Genomic DNA, 13,967 nt, shown 5'->3' on the forward strand with positions numbered 1-13,967 from the left:
CATTTGAAGATGAACTTTATTTCAGATTGAAGCATTGATAGAGAAACAAGTAATATTTTTAAAATTTATGTATTTAAATTTTTGAATCAGTGAGGACAATATTTTGCTGTTTATTGGTACAAAACAGCCCTGTCTAGGTATATAACGGTATACATAAGTCTGTAATATCATTAGCTACAGTGAATTTACTAGACAGCTTAGCAATGTAGGATTTAGATATATTTTAATTAAGAAAATGCTTTAAAATAACATGAAGTAATATTTGTACAATTCACTCATCAAAATATAAATGTATGTCAGCTTGTGTGTGTGTGAATTACACTAAGTCATGCTAAACACAGACGTGTGATTACAGGTATGTGAAATCATAAGCTATTCTCTAAGGGGGTGTCTTGACTTCCAAAAGTACCCCAGATATTTGGTCAAAAATAAGAGATAAACTTTAAGGCAATCTTCCAAGTGAATGTAAACTTTTCTGACTTGGCCTTTCCAGTAAAGTATTACTATTCTGAATCCTTTGTACTTATTTATAGTGTCATTGGATGTTTTTAGTAGCACATTATCACACAAATTGTCATTTTGTAAAAAATAGCTTAAAAATCCTGCAATTATAAAAATGTCTGGGGTGCTTTTACTCATAAGCATACAGCAGGCACTTTCTGTTGACTTATCTGCAAATCCTAAATTCTCCTAAGTTTTATCTTGGGCATCTGTACTTAGAATTGTGTTCCTAATATTGTTTGTGTTCTAAATACTATGCTCACATATTGAAAAATAATTTGTCTATAATTCATCTAATTGAAATCTGAGTTTAGAATTTATTTGAATAGGTCATTTTCTACAGAAGCATTGAAAATAAATAGTGCTACTCTTTGAACATTTTGCAGTATGATGACATTTTTTTTTTTTCTTTCTGTTACACCTTTTTCCAAAGTAGTTTTCAGAGCATGTGAACTAAACTGACTACACTGGAAAAGTGGATATAGGCCATTCTGAGAGTCCCCTTGTCGTAACCAATTAGTTTCATTTAATCTCCTTCTTAGCCTTATAGTTGGCAGAGACCACCAAGTAATTATCAGGATTCATGTCCTTAAGGGTTGGAGATTTGCTCTGGATGGGGGATGTCTTGCCATCCACACGGGAGATCTGCAGCATTCGGCAAGGGTCATGTTTCAACAAATACCCTGCAAAAGTCTCCCATCCTCCTCCCACACGAACCATGACATGTTTGTTGTGCAGCATCTGAAATGAAAGAAGAGTAAAAGTGTTAAATTCCAAGAATTCTTACAGTATCTAGAATCAACTCCCAGTTCTAGTGGAATCAGTACTTCTGTTTGTCTTGCATTTCATGCCCCATTGTTTTTCTGCTTGGTGCCCAGAGCCTGAGTTAGCCTACAGTTTATGAAAGAAGCCTTGTTTTCTCCATGCCAGGGGCTCTTGGGTAAACTTTTGCCTAAGGGAACTGGCATCTATGTATACTTCTTTGATTCAATGTATTCAGAGGCTTTTCTGGTTACTCATAGTCCATTATTGCTCTCATCACTGCCTCTGGTTCCTGCCTACTTCCTGGTAGGCAGGTTCTTCCTACCAGGTTATTTCCTGCTCAACCAGAATTTAAGAGACCACGGAAATGTCTGCTATTGAATGATAATGTGATCACACAAACACTTTATATGAAATAGAACTGAAAATGTTTGCAAAGAAATGGAATATTCCCTAGTCATTGTCTGAGCACTTTAAGGGAAGGTGTGTTTGAATAATTAAACATTTATGATTTTCTTTGTTCATACTCTTCCTTATTACTGCAGAATGCATCTTAAAAAGACAAAAACAAAACAAAACTTACCTCCAGGCCCAGCTGTAGATTTAAAAAGTGACGAATAACGTGGTTTATTCTGTCTAGTAAAAACGTGAGAGTCATGGAGACTTGGCATGGAAAGCCAAAAAAGTTGACATTGGTTTCTTCAAATATCAAAATCTAATAAGGAATGTTTTGTAACCACCAAAGCACCATCCTGCTGCAATATATGGACACACACAGGCCCCACAATGTCAGGAAGGGGAGGGATATGGGATGTCAGGGTCATTGCGGAACATAAGCAGTCTCTTTGAGTTCCTTTCTCAACATGTCAGCTTGAGATCTGGACTTCACTGATTCCATCCAGATTGGGATGATTTGTGTTCATACTACTTTAACTTAGCTTCTGAGAAAGTGAATAAAGTCTTGAACACTCTCTTATGCCTATGTCTATAAAATTTTGCATGTGAGTTTTATGGTCTCAGTGTAAAAAAACTGATTCATGTGGTTGACATAAAAGTTTTAAAAATTAAATATTGTATAAATTACTAAAGTATGATGAATAACTATAGAAATTCACAAGAATAAAACTGAATGAAATTCTACAGGTTATTCTCATGGATAGTTATTATAATTTTAGACTAGGAAACATCTTAAATCTAGAATTCTTTGTGTTTATTTTAGGCTTTAACTGCTCATTCAATAGTATCTCAAGAAGCACTCAAATAAGGTTTAATAAGTCAGGACTTAAGTTGCAACTACATTGCCTCTCCTGCCAGCCCTTGGTACCCTGTTCTTATGTTACAGATGAAGACAGTGAAGATCTTATCTTTTATGTGATTTGTTTAGGATCCAGATTTCCTGACTCCAATCTAGAACTTACCCAAGAACAGTTCCAACTAATACAACCCATCAAGGCTTTTATAGTTTGATCAGTATATTCCCATACCTACAAGTTTCTATCTGTGTCTCTACTGCCTACTTCAAAACCTGGGACAAAAATTACAAAGTAGTGTCAAAAGAGCACTTTGACCCTTTCTCCCACTGTGCCGAAGAGTTGCTTTACCCATTATTCAATTTTTGCCACCTTCCAGTCCCGCTATTTGCATTCAAGACTTGTCTCTAATCATTCTCCATTCTGGCAGTATGCCCCGTTGACTTGAATGTTTGTGATCAGACTCACAAACCAGAAAGATCCACCAGTCAGAACTGTTTTTAAATAATTAACTCTAGGAGTGACCAACATACTTTTCCACGTGGAGTATACTGATCGTTTAGGAACATACTGTGCTTGCATATTCTTGAATGGATTTGCAGGACCCTGCAAAGTGAATCCCAGAGTCATATCAAATGTGAACAACACAGGAATTAACTTTCTGTCCACCTCTTCTTCCACATCCTTCCTACGGCGGTTGTAGATTTCAGGCCAATATTCTTGCCAGAATCAATAGCTGAGGATTAGCAGAAAACACTCTTATAACATTTCTAGGTTCGCTTTTCTTCCTTGGTAATTGGAGGGTAATGGACATAACTGTATTTCTGAGTGACTTCAGACTTCTTACATCTAACTGCATCCAGTGAAAGTGCCTTTAATGAGAACCACATTTTGAAGAGGCATGCATTTCTCCTGTGCTCTAAAAGCTTTGTTGATGGAATGACTGTGTGAGGGGGAAGTGAGGGAAAGGGTTTGTTTTCTCATTATGAAAAATCATTGTCTCCTGTGATTGTATCATTTTCATCGTGTTTTATAGGTAATCACTAGAGAAGTATTTTTCTTCAAAGATATAGACTGACCATCCTCCCACTCCCAAACTTTGAAACGACAAACAACATAATGTATATCTACGTTTAAAAAATTTCACCACAGAATTAGATTCTTTCATTTTAGAAACAGATATAATTTCCTGTAAAATATTTATATGTGTTCTACTTGTAACACTGCTTCATTCAAGACCTCAAGAATTGGGGCATTGTTAGTACCAAAATCAAATATAAGAGATTTCTTTCTCCTGAAAATTTCCATTAGGTTTCAGTCTTAATAATATACTTAGTTTTCACAGAGTTTCAAAGAGTTTTTTTTTTCCCCCTGATCTTCCCTATGGCCCATATATACCTCTGAAGCTTGGATCCTCACAAACAAACCAAAAACAACAACAAAATGAATATATACATAAATCCATTAACAACTTTCACTGAGTGTTTTGTGTTTGTTTGCTTGATTTTGGGTACCAAGGAGCACTTAACCACTGAACCGCATCTCTAGCCCTTTTTTATTTTTTAATTTTTAGACAGGGCCTCGCTAAGTTGCTACGACTGGTTTTGAACTTGATATCCTTCTGCCTCAGTTTCCTGAGCAGCTGGGATTACAGGCTTGTGCCATCATGCCCAACTCTGAGTGCTTTTTTGATGAAATATTTATGAAGGGTTTATGCAGCTGCAATCCATGCACACATATATTTATTCATACTACTTAGAAACAAAATGGATTTTCTGTATTTTCAATGAAGAATATTGATTCAATATTGAAGAGAAGCAATTGCAGAATCCATTATCTACCCTTATGCCTCTTTTTGGCTACTCCTGGGAGTTGGAGGGAGTTCGGGTTGATATTATTAGTTTCCATAGTAAAACTTAGACATCTTAGCCCTTGGAGAGATAAGTGACCCTCTTTGGATAAATGAGAAGCCAGAGACTTGTCTGTCAACTTTAAGACATTCTCACTCCAGGCTCAGTTGGACCTTGCTAATCAGTAGCTTGTAATTTGCTAAGAAAGCCAGTGGTCAAAAGGCACCAGCTTTGGGGCTGGGGAGATAGCTCAGTTGGTAAAGTGCTTGCCTTACAAGTACAGGGCCCTGGGTTTGATCCCTAGCACTACAAGAAAAAAAAAAAAAGGCACCAGCTTCAAGCATGGGATTAAGATATAAAAGGTTACAGAGATTTGATACCCCTGATTATAGAGATTAAAAATGCATGACCCTTTTTAGTTTGTGTTCAGTTGTTAAAAAAAAAAAAAATTTAAAAAAGTTCAGCACCCACCCCATCTCCTACTGTTTAACCTAAAATCATACTAAGCTCTACAAACATTACACTTCATTTTGTCTTCCCTTTCATTTAGACATTTTTCCCTACACTGATTTGTTCTAGCAGAAGGGCTCAGCTGGTTTAGAAGAGAGATTGTAAGCTTGCTCCAAAAATTCAATCCATTTTAGAGATTAGTGATGTTTTAGACCTGGTTCTCTTGCTTTTGTTTTGTCCAGCTCCATCTCCTATTCTTCTGTCTTAAACATTCTAATTCATCCCCACTCTTGATGATCTGCTGATACCTTCACCTAGATCGAGCATGACTCCTCTCTCTGGTCACTTCTACCAGCTAATTTATCTCAACCTATATTTATTTTCTCCTTTGCTTTCTCATCTCAGAAAGATTTCCCTTTCAAGTTCAGTTGCCTTCACAATGGCATAATTCCCATCACCTCTCATGCTTGCTATTATACCTTCTCCTTACATGAGAGCTTCTTGATAGTTCTTATAGTTAAATATGTCCTTGGTATATTAACATCTAAATTCCTAATTACTGTACAAACTACAGTGCACATTGCTGTGCCCCTACCTCTTAATGACTGCACAGAGGAAGAGAATCACCTAGATTCCACATGCCTCAAATTCAATAGATGGCCCTTCATCCTTATCTTTCTTGATTAATCTGTCAAGTAAAACATTTCATGACATTTCACATCTCCCTTGAAACTTTCTATTCTTTGTCTACCAATGATAAGACTCTGTCTTGTACTGCACACTGCCTAACTCATTGTTCTTTCTCCATCTCCTTTATGGGTTGCATTTTTTCTGACTTTTCAGGTTTTGCTTTTCCAAAGCATTTGGAATGATTCTATCCTTTCTCTACTGCATTTCTCATTCTGACCATTCTCCATTTGCAACCTCACCTCTACCTTGACCTCCCAAATTAAAACACTTATCCTTGACTTTTCCTGGGCTTCAGAGTGCACAAGCACAGCAGGCTACTGTCCTTCACCAGGAGAACCTACAGATCTTTCCTAATAGGGATGGTGGCATGAGCATCTTTTATAGCTACACAGACACCAAAACATTCATTTACCCCTGAATGTTTTGCACGGTCTTTATTCCTGTTGCTGATATTTAATTCAGTGCCTCATCTTTTCCCTTGGCTACTGTAAGGGTGTTTTTGACTGTAGAATTTTCCCTTCTTATCTATTTATAAACTGTTTCCAAAGAGACTTTTCTAAAATGCAAACTTGACTTGATTGTCTCCTGCCTAAACACCTTCATTAGTTCCCTCTCTCCTGTAGTCAGAGATTCAAGTTTCTTTATCCGCATTTATTATTCTCCACACCAAGTTTGTCAACATTTATGTGTCTTCCCTGTTTCCTGGGACCCATGAATTCTTTTAATTCTATATTCCAGATAACACATTCTTTCTTTCATGCTTTTGCATGCTGGCTCCAAAGTGTGAAATATACTTTCTTTTCTGCTCTCCCTACTACTACTAGTAGTCTCCCAAGACTACTAACATTCCCCTGATTCAAATACCACTTTCCAGGGCTGGGGATATAGCTCAGTAGGTAGAGTGCTTGCCTTATAAGCACAAGGCCCTGAGTTCAATCCCCAGTACCAAAAAAAAAAAAAAAAAAAAACCACTTCCCCTGAAAATTCTCCCATGACCATCACCCTCACCAGATAAGTGACTCTTTCCTTGTTGTGCTGTTCATTTATACATGATTAGACTATTACAATTCATCCTACAGAACTGTAATTACTGGCTTATATGTTCCTTTTTGTAATGTGTGAAAACCAGAATAACATGTTTCTTATTTTTGGAATCTCGCATGTATAAACTCAGGACAGGGTCAATACTGTAATCACATAACACACCCTTTCATCTACATTTTCATCGTATGTTCTTTGCCTAATCCTGGTGTCACTGTCAATATTACTTGTATTTAATAGATAGGAAAACATCCTCTTAGAAGTTAGGCTACATTGGTCCTACACAATGCACCAGCGGGCAGAACTTCAACCAGAATCCTTTCTTAACTATACCCACTTATCTGCAACACACCTATATTTGGATTTCCATACATGCAACGTTACTTACCAGTGATAACTTGGCACAGACAAGCCCTCATTAATATCAGAAATAGTAAGTGACTCAAGCAGACTAACTGCTCATGTTAAGTGATTTATAGTTATATCATAATAAACTCTAAATAAACATTGACTTTAATTTCAGATGGTTAACATCTCATATCCTTAACTATTTCAGAAATAAACATGTGTCAAGTGTAGGTAACAGGATGGAGTGCACTCATCCCCAGTCACCTATTGGCATCAGCAGGATCAGGCGTTGATGCTCTGTCTAATGTACGTTGTGTTGCTCCCTCACTTTGATCCTTCATAATATTGTAAAATTTTAGATTCTTTATTCAAAAAAGTAGCACCTCATGACAGGAAGCATCAATGCCATGTCCACTGAGTATATATTGAGCATGAAATCTTATGTCATTATTTGCTGCATTATTTCTTAAGAAAAACGGGTTAGAGTTGTTATACATGTCCTCCTACACTGTGTATGGTGCAAAGCAGAAGTTTTTAATTGTTAGCACCTAGTCTGGCCTTGATCATTTTCCACAAACTGCCTTGACCATTTTCCACAATCTGCCTCATTCTTCACTATGCTTCTGTCCTAGCAGAAGTGAGATCTATTATTGGTTTAGGGAATATTTCTCATGCTAAAGGAAAAACAGAAGAGAGTAACCAAAACCTTATCTCGTCGTTTTTCCCAATGGCTTTCATGAAGGTCTATAACCATATCTGAACTGTTGCAAACACTGCACAATTTTTTTTTTCTTTTCACATCTCTGAGTGACACATATTCTTTGCCCAAAGCCAATCCAAAAAAAAAACAAAGGTCGAATACCTTTGCTGATATGTGGAGGCTAACCCATAATAAGTGGGCGGGGAATAGAAGTTCAGTAGATTTGAGGAAGGGGAATGAAGCGGGGAAGGGTAGGTAGGAAAAGGAGAGACAGTGGAATGAATCTGACATAATTTTCCTATGTGCAGATATACATACACAGAGTGAATCCCACCATCATGTGCATTCACAAGAATGGGGGTCCTAATAAGAATAAGATGTATTGCATACTTGTATAATTATATCAAAATGGATTCTACTGTCTTATATAACCAAAAAGAACAACTAAAAATGTTAAAAAAGAAAAGAATCATTAATAAGAATAGCTAATAATTTCTCTCAGTAATGAACTAAATATTTCCTATCTTATCAAAGGCAAAACAAAATGCTAAGGATTGTCTTGCTTTCTTAGGAGGCCTCTTCCTGCAGTACAAGGGGACCATATTCTTTATATGATATACAGTGATATAGTAAGAGCACCAACTACGTGCAGAAACAATGAGAATAAAAAGAAACAAGATCTATAGAGAAAAAGAGGATTAAAAAACACAAGTCATCGGCAATGCTCTGCCTTCACATATTCAAACAGGCAGAGAGGGACAGGCAGGTGTTCACCTGAGCCAGGCCAGAAAGTTCATCTCCTTTATTCAAAGTGTAGTCACAGCTTTGCTATTGAAGACCTGTTCATTCCCAGAATTATTATTCTGAAAATCAATCTAATATTTCAATGTGGGTAAATCACTCAGCTATTGACCCAGCTGAGGTTTATGACATGTCAGTTGAGTCACCATCTCTGTTTACTGTATTGTCTGACTACCATGTGTCCCTAATACCTGCTTTCCAGCACCAATTTTTAATCTTATTTTCCTAAATTTATAAGGTAACAGACTATATCACAACCAACTAAATGCTGTAGCTCATCCAGATATCTATTCTAAAGAGAAAAAATGGGTTGAAAAGTAATAAGTTAATCCTCACATGTAAACTTAGAACATAATGGAAACTTCCGAGGTTGTGAAAATGATCAATCAACAGCTTCCTGCAAATCCTGGGAGGTTACTGCTATATCAGGGGGCCCAGTGCTGGGTTCGTATGACATGTGATAACAAGATTTCAGAAGGGAGACATTTTTTTCTTTCTAATTACGTAGCTTGGGGAGGGAAACAAGAATCACATTATGTGCAGGTATTTAGAGCCTAAGTGAGAAGAAGAATGTCTTTTTATTCTTCTTGGAGACATTAATTAGTGTCTAGAAACTGAAATATATCAACTCACTTTTCATTGAAAAGGGAAAGTCTATATTTATATAGATCACAGAAAATTATAGGCTTGACTAAATGAAAGAAAAAGATCTCATAAGAGAACTGGAAAAGTATTATGGATTAATTAGTAATGTACTTGCTTTAAGGTGATCCATTCTGTGTACAGCTTAACTTTATTACACAAACAACAAACAAGCAAAAACACCTATAACAGAAATAAACAACACTTAACAGAGCATATCTTTTGTGTGAGCAGAATTTCATATTTGGAAGCTTTATTTAATTAAGCCCGCAGCAGGGATCTGCCTAAATGTGCATATCTGTCCCAAACTCTAACTCCTGTGAGATGTTTCAGGTATCATCACCCTCTCAGGATAACACTTGACAAATTCATTTCATTCTGACTCTAATCTTGGGTTGGTGGCTCTAAAAATCAGGGGCTGTGGGAATATCTCTTGCTGTGCTCTGAACACCAACCTGATGTTATTAGGCCCTGAGGCTATGGAAGCCTTTCAGCAGGATGCTCACAGACTCTCACACTGCACTATGCTAATCCACCCTCTAGAGTCACAATAGGTGATCTTTCTAGAAAGAGAATCTGGTTATACTGCTTTACTTAAAAATCTTAATAACCTGTACATGGTTTCTCCATTGTCTGCAGTGTTTCTCAGACATTTTCAGCCCACCGGAGCACTATGATTAATACTCATTGGAGCAACAAATAAGCAGTGTGGCAAAAATTCTGGGATTCTGGGAAAGCAGTGGTGGTGGAGGGGCAAAACCAGTGGCCCCCGGGTGGGCAAAAACATACATAATTTGGACAATATTCTAGCAATTCTAAAATCCCATGTCTTATCTCTGTCAGTTACCCCTTTCACTATAAGAATGACTAAGCTTGGCACACACGACTTTTATAGTCCACCTACCATTTTCCTTTCACACTTTTTATTTTTATTTTTTTTTGTACTTGGGATTGAACCTAATGTCACTTTCCCACTGAGCCACATCCTCAGTCCTTTTTATTTTTATTTTTTACTTTGAGACAGGATCTCACTAGGTGCTTTAGGGCCTCGTTAAGTTGCTGAGACTGGCATTGAACTAGCAATCCTCCTGCTTCAGCCTCCTGAGTTACTGGGATTACAGATGTGCACCACCATGCTCGGTTTTCCTTTAGCACATTTTTTTCTTACTAGGTCAGAGTTACTATATCAGAATGTGCAGGTTGTACATGGCAAAAGTCTCAGTTCTTCTGGGTCCTACTTGTCTTTGCCCAAGTCTACTCTCCAAAAAACCAACCCCACAGATATTATGAACTCAGAATTGCTGCAAAGTTTCATGCCTTTCTATATGCAGATATTTCTTGCACATTCACCAGGTGAATTAAAGTGAATTCCTTCCTTTGATCATTCAATGAATATTTGTTGAGTGCCAGACAAGGTTGTCCCTAGGGGGCCTTACACAGTGCCAAGCACACAATGCTTATTAAATACTTTTAAAATGAATATTAAATGCATAAATCCTTATTAAATGTACAAACAAGATAAATACTACTTCCCCATCCAATCTTCAATACCTGTTTGAAATCCGTCTGCATGGTTCATGGGAAGAGAGAAGATAGGTAAATAGCAGAAAGATTAGTAAAGTAGAGGAAAGGGACCTGGGGAGGGAGGAGAGGAAAAGAGGAAGTACTATGGACTGATATAATTAGAGCAAATTATATCCATGCTTTTATAATTATGTCAAAATGATTCCTAGTATGATTACGTAAGTGGTATTGAAGCCAGAATTGGGGACAGGCAGTTAGTGTAGAAATAGGGGATTGGGTCAAATCGAGGAAATGAAGGCCATGAAAGCCATCTGCCTCTGGAAGGTGGAGACTGCCCCTGGGAGAATGGAATGATAAGGCTCTCCGGAGCTCATTGATTACCAAATTTACCTGCCCTTATCAAGGACTGCAAGCAAGGAGCTGCTAATTAATGCCCCCCTGGGCCCTTGCCTGACTGAATCACTTCGGTCTTCCCCCTGCCCCATCGGCTTCTCACTGTTTACATCTCACCTGCAAAACCAGGCCTAGTCATGTAGGCAGGAAGGAGAGATAAGGGGGGAGAGAACTAGAGAACAAAAGAGACCTTAGCCTATAAAAGATGTAGGGTGCAGCTCACTTCTTGGGACTTTAGAACATCAACCATGGCCCCCTTCTCCCTCCAGGGAGAAGTCTATATTATTACCTTTAAATAAAACCTACTTAATAGGCTTGGCTTGGCGTGCTTCTCTAGTGTTCAAACTTCAACATTAGAGGGAGCAGAACTCATCACCGGTAAACAGCGGTATCAGTATGAATCTACATCGTGTACAACCATAGAAACAAAATGTTGTACCCCATTTGTGTACAGTGAATCAAAATGCAGTCTGTAAAAAATAAAAAAATAAATAATTTTTAAAAATGATTCCTAATGCTATCTATAACTAAAAAGAACCAAAAAAGGTTAAAGTTTTTCAGTTAAGTCCCAGATATTTGTTGTACAACATAATGTTTATTGTTAACAATATTATAGATACTTAATTTTTTTTAAAAGAGAAGATAGGGAAGGGTGAATTGATTTCTGTGCTTATTTAGGAAGAACAGTTCTAAAAAAAAATCACAATGTGGATGATAATCCACATGAATCTGTACTTGGAGAATTTCTTTGAGAGAAACAGAAATTTCAGGTCAAAAAATGAAGAGATAACAGGAACCACAGGGGAAAGAAGGATATTTATATGGTGAATCAAGAGAAAAATGAACAGAAGAATGTGAAGAAAGAATGAGAAATTTTAAAAAATCATAACTAAATCTAGAGTTAATAAAGTGTATTATTCTTCAAGATCTTCCTTCACAAATCCTCCTTATAACTGGAATGCATGTTTTTTAGAAAAATGGGTTACAGGAGGAATAAATTGCTTCATAAAATTTTCACAGTCCCTTTTCTCCCTCTTAATGCTTAAGTGGCTTAAGTATTGGGGGTCACTGAGCACAGCACTAGCTCTCCTTAAGCCCTTCCTCATGCAATGGACTATGGAGGCTCATATTTCTGCCCAGTCTCTTACCTGCTCTCCACCAGAGCTAGGCAACCATATCCGACACCCGTTGCTTAGAGGAGTCGACAGCCCACCTAAATTTAGCTCAGCTCAACCCCCTGGGATATCATATGCTTCTAACACCTCCTCGTCAGCCCCATTCACTGTGTGTTTTTACAAGCCATCATAACTTGAGCAAAAATATTGTTTTTAGAATGCAGTCATCTGCTCTCCAGAGGAAGAGTGTTAAATTAATTTATAGGACAACACATGCTGTCATTGCCTAATAATATTGTGAAATGGCATATGCTCAAAATCAGGCAACAGGGAGTTCCATTATTTGCCTAAGGTAACTGACACATGGAGGAATGAGAGAGCAGGTGTTCATGGAGCATTTCCATGCAGAAAGCTTGACACTAGTATTTTCCAGATAAGAGATAAGATCACCTGTTAACCGGGTAAAGCCTTTGTAGGCTTCCTTGCCAAAGATTGGGAATTCGTTTCAACCACTCTAGCTATGTGTGATTATAAATGGCTAATTACAGCCCAAACTTCTGCAATTAGCACTTTATTGTTTACATATTACTTTTCATGTTTAGTATCTCATAAACAGTCCATTAGTTTGCTATACCCTTTTCTTCAATAAAACTTCAGAAAGATGAACAGCAGTAATGAGAACACTAGTTTAATCTTTAACAGAATACCCAGTTATTGCTACCACTAGCTTGCTGTATAATCCTAATATTAACTGTCTTTGTGCCTCAGTTTTTTTAAAGCTAGGGCTTCTGTAATTCATTCCTCCTAGATTTGTCAGGGCAAAGATGTTAATATGTGTAAACATGTACCAACAATGTGTAGAACATGAGTATTCTCAATGGTAGCCTGATATTATTATTGTGTTTTTAAATAACAACATTGATGTGGTGTTGCTACTCCTGCTGCTGCTGGTTATGATAGGATTCTTATAGATTTTTTTTCTCATTTAATCCTTAGAGCAACCCTGAGTGGTTTACATTATTGTCCACATTTGCATATGAGAAAACAGCACAAAGAGGTTAATTGCCCAAGGTTACCCTTCTAGAAAGCAGCAAAGTTTATATTTGACCCTTAGTCTCTCCAAATTCAAAGAAAATATTCATTACCACTCAATTGTACACCTAAAAGGGACCTTGTCAAGGGTTTATGGTCTCCTGAATCTTATCTGAACTCTTTTCCTGGTCAACACCTCTTGATTTTAGGAAGACATCTTAGGATTGGATGGATATTGGATGGATTGGATGGATATTGGATGGATTAGTTGGATACTGCCCAACTCTGATTTTACCCCAAACCCAGAACAAAGAAGGTGCTTTAATGAATGATTGGAAGAGTTGACCTGAATTTGAACCTCACTGTATTGTATTACCCACAGAAAACTGTTGAAAGTTAGGTGTGCCCAGAGTGCTTTGCCCTCAGCCCTACATTGCAAAATGAAACATATAAAGGCCTTGACAATCTGAAAAGTACTTCTTATTTCATCTCATTTTGTAATCACGATTACTCAGTGGTTTGGCAACCTAGCATTATTGTTCCCATTATCTAGATGGAGAACTGAACCCTCAGAGAGGTGAAGTGGATAGCTCAATGACTTCCACACATTAGTCTCCTGATGAGCAGTTGTGTGATTCACTGTCTTAAATAGTAAATCAGATATTGGGGGAATGTCATTCCCAAACCAGTCTTTGAATGGTGAGTTTCTATAGTGCCATAAATAGTGAGTCAATTCCCCAACCTGAATAGGACTTTGAGTCAGAAATATTCTGACTATTGAAGTTAGAGATTAAAACAGAAAGAAAGAAAGAAAAAAAGGGGGGGGGGGGAGAATCCTAATTTGCTGCCATCATTTCCCTCTGGGAAG

At 37.4% G+C, this 13,967-nt stretch overlaps 1 protein-coding gene across 3 annotated transcripts in view; it reads right to left on the bottom strand.

Moving 5' to 3' along the window:
• Window positions 1–789: 789 nt before the first annotated feature.
• Gas2 (growth arrest specific 2) overlaps window positions 790–13,967 on the bottom strand; it is a 124,335-nt gene continuing 111,157 nt past the window's right edge. For all 3 annotated transcript variants that reach the window (XM_047518379.1, XM_047518376.1, XM_047518377.1), the window contains one exon: window positions 790–1,242. In XM_047518379.1, the coding sequence (XP_047374335.1) occupies window positions 1,024–1,242 (219 nt within the window). In that variant the 3' untranslated portion in view covers window positions 790–1,023. The remainder of the gene's footprint in view (window positions 1,243–13,967) is intronic.

The sequence above is a fragment of the Sciurus carolinensis genome, chromosome 11 (genome assembly GCF_902686445.1).
Source record: "Sciurus carolinensis chromosome 11, mSciCar1.2, whole genome shotgun sequence".
In the NCBI taxonomy this organism is placed as follows: domain Eukaryota; kingdom Metazoa; phylum Chordata; class Mammalia; order Rodentia; family Sciuridae; genus Sciurus; species Sciurus carolinensis.